General features: G+C 66.4%; 1 protein-coding gene across 1 annotated transcript in view; it reads right to left on the minus strand.

Moving 5' to 3' along the window:
• Nucleotide 1: 1 nt before the first annotated feature.
• The window catches only part of LOC113218347 (mucin-1-like), a gene marked incomplete at its 3' end in the record, with an annotated part of 5,630 nt that continues 3,200 nt past the window's right edge, over nt 2-2,431 (minus strand). The window contains exon 2 of the mRNA XM_052272613.1: nt 2-2,428. Coding sequence (XP_052128573.1) covers nt 2-2,428 — 2,427 coding nt within the window. The remainder of the gene's footprint in view (nt 2,429-2,431) is intronic.

The raw sequence follows: 2,431 nt of genomic DNA on the forward strand, positions 1-2,431 counted from the left end.
CCAAGGCTTCACTCGGTGCCTCCCCCGCCTCGCCCTCACTTGCCACACTCTTTTCAGACGGTGGCAGCCCCGAGTCCTTAGACACAACTGACCCCTTTGCATCCGAAGTGACAGACTTTCGAGACTCTTCCGGCTGACCCGTCACACCGGCTGTCTCCCCCTTTGACTGGTCCTGGGTGGTGGATGGTGGTGGCGCTCCACTCTGAGAGGGACCTTGTATGGGACCCGCTACCGGTTTTGCTTCTAGACCGAGTTCGTGGTTGGCGCACGACAAGCTCGTGTCGTCCCCCATAACATTGACAGACTTCACTTTGCGCTCATGTTCGGGCAATTCGTTTACCGCTTCTTGAGCGGGCGATGGTGGTGCAGGTCTCTGTTCTTCAGGTGGCGCGACGTTATCTTCACCAGCCAGTGTGGCACCGTCGGCGGGTACCTGTTCACCAGATGGCGCGTCGTCGGCGGGTACTTTTTCAGTAGACGGTGCTGCTACCTCCCCGGCAGCCATTTCCTGCTCTACCGCCGTGGGCGCGGTGCTCTCTGCGCCAGCACCCCCTGCAGCTGACTCACCACCGCCGATCGGCTCTCCTTGTCCCGTTGGGGCCTCCTCCCCGGGAGCCTTGTCCGGGGATGAGGTCGAGTACCTCGAGACGGCGGACCCGCCGGACGCAATTCCGGAGTCAGCATCACCTGCCACCGCGCCTTCTTTGCCGTCGTCAGCGACATCCGTCCCGCCAGGCGCCTCTGAAGTGCCGACGTCAGGAACAACTGACGGTTCAGTCGCACCATCGCCGCCGTCAGCACTACTTGGGTCAGCGCCCCCGGGGCCCTCTGAGGTAGGCGCAGCCGGCGTGGCTTCTGCCGGCAAGGCGTCAGGGACGGCGACGCCGGGGCCTTCGGGAGTAGGCGCGGACGGCGGGGCAGCTGCAGGTGGCTCTGTAGAGGCGGGGGCAGCCGGCAGGTCTTCTGCCGGCGGGGCCTCGGGTACGGTGGCGTCGGAACCTTCGGAAGTAGGTGCGGAGGGTGGGACAGCTGCAGGTGGCTCTGCAGAGGCGGGGACAGCAGATGTCTCTGCTGGCCTCGCGGCGCCCCCGGGTACACTCGACGAGCAGGACATGCTGACATCATCGCCGAACAGCCCCTTGGACTGCTTGGTGACCACCGAGACAGCGACCTCATCCGCCTCCTCCAGGGCGTCCACGTTCGTGTCACCGCGTTGGCTGACGGCAGCGCTGGTGGTGGACGCCTTCCCCGTGACGCTCTTGGGCTCGTCGCGGCCCTCGTCGGTTTTCGGCACCTTGGCGTCGTCCCCACCGGCGGCAGAGTGTGCGTCAACAGCTTTGGACGACGCCTTGCTCTGTCGGCTGGGGCGTCTGTATCGGCCATCCGTCTGCATGCTGCTGTCCGTCTTGTTCGGCGCGACCGCTTTAGCCGCCTCCTGGTCGGAGTCCTCGGGCAGCCCGTCAGGCGCGGGGGTCGGCTCTACCGGTGCTCCGCGGGTCTCCGTGTCGTTCGAGGCCACCGGGTCCGCCGCTTCTTGGGCGGCGTCCTCGGGCACCCCGTCAGGCACAGGGGGTGGCGCTGCCGGACCGCTGCTGCTGGATGGTGGGCGCTGCAGGTCTCCTGGCGGGGAGGGTTGCTCCTCGGAGGGCTGCTGGGGCTGCTGCGAAAGCTCAGCTGCTGGTGGGGGTGGTGACGGGATATCTTCTTCAGCAGGCTGAGTCTTTTCTTCTCTCCCCGACGAAGGTTCTGTCTCCAGCGGTGGGGGCTGTTCTGCCTCCGTAGACTGAGGCTCCTCTTTTACTGCCGACGGGGTAGGCTCCCCCAGGGTGGGCGTAGGCAGCCGAAGACACTCAGACTGGGGAAGTGACTTTTCGACTTCCGAGAGCAGAGGCGATGGGGGCACTGGGGGCAGTTCTCCCGCGGAAGAGAGGGGTCCCTCTTTGACCGGCGATGGGGGTTGGCCGTCCTCCGAAGAAAGGGGCTCCTCCTTGACCGGCGATGGGGGTTGGCCGTCCTCCGAAGAAAGGGGCTCCTCTTTGACCGGTGGCGGGGGCTGCTCACCTCCGGAAGACGGGGGTGCATCGCCCGGCTGTGAATCAGCCTCACCCTTGGATGCCTGTCCGGCGGCCTCCCCCCCAGGCGAGGCGGCTGGCAGGCACACGGCTCCAGGGAGCAGGGCATTGTCGCCATCGGAGGGCGGGGGCGGGGGTCCACCCAACGAGGCACCTGGGGGCGAAGTTTGACCGACAGGGACATCCCCGGCTTGTCCGCTTGGAGCGCCGCTCGATGGCAGGCACTCTGACTGAGGAAGAGAGCGCTCCACGCCCGACTGGATTTTGTCATCTGGGGGTGGGGGCGGTTGCTGCTGCTGCCCCTCCGGTTGCAGCGGTTGCTGCTGCTGTCCCTCCGGTTGCAGCGGTTGCTGCTGCTG

This window comes from Frankliniella occidentalis, unplaced genomic scaffold (genome assembly GCF_000697945.3).
Source record: "Frankliniella occidentalis isolate FOCC.00 unplaced genomic scaffold, Focc_3.1 Scaffold213, whole genome shotgun sequence".
Classification (NCBI taxonomy): Eukaryota; Metazoa; Arthropoda; class Insecta; order Thysanoptera; family Thripidae; genus Frankliniella; species Frankliniella occidentalis.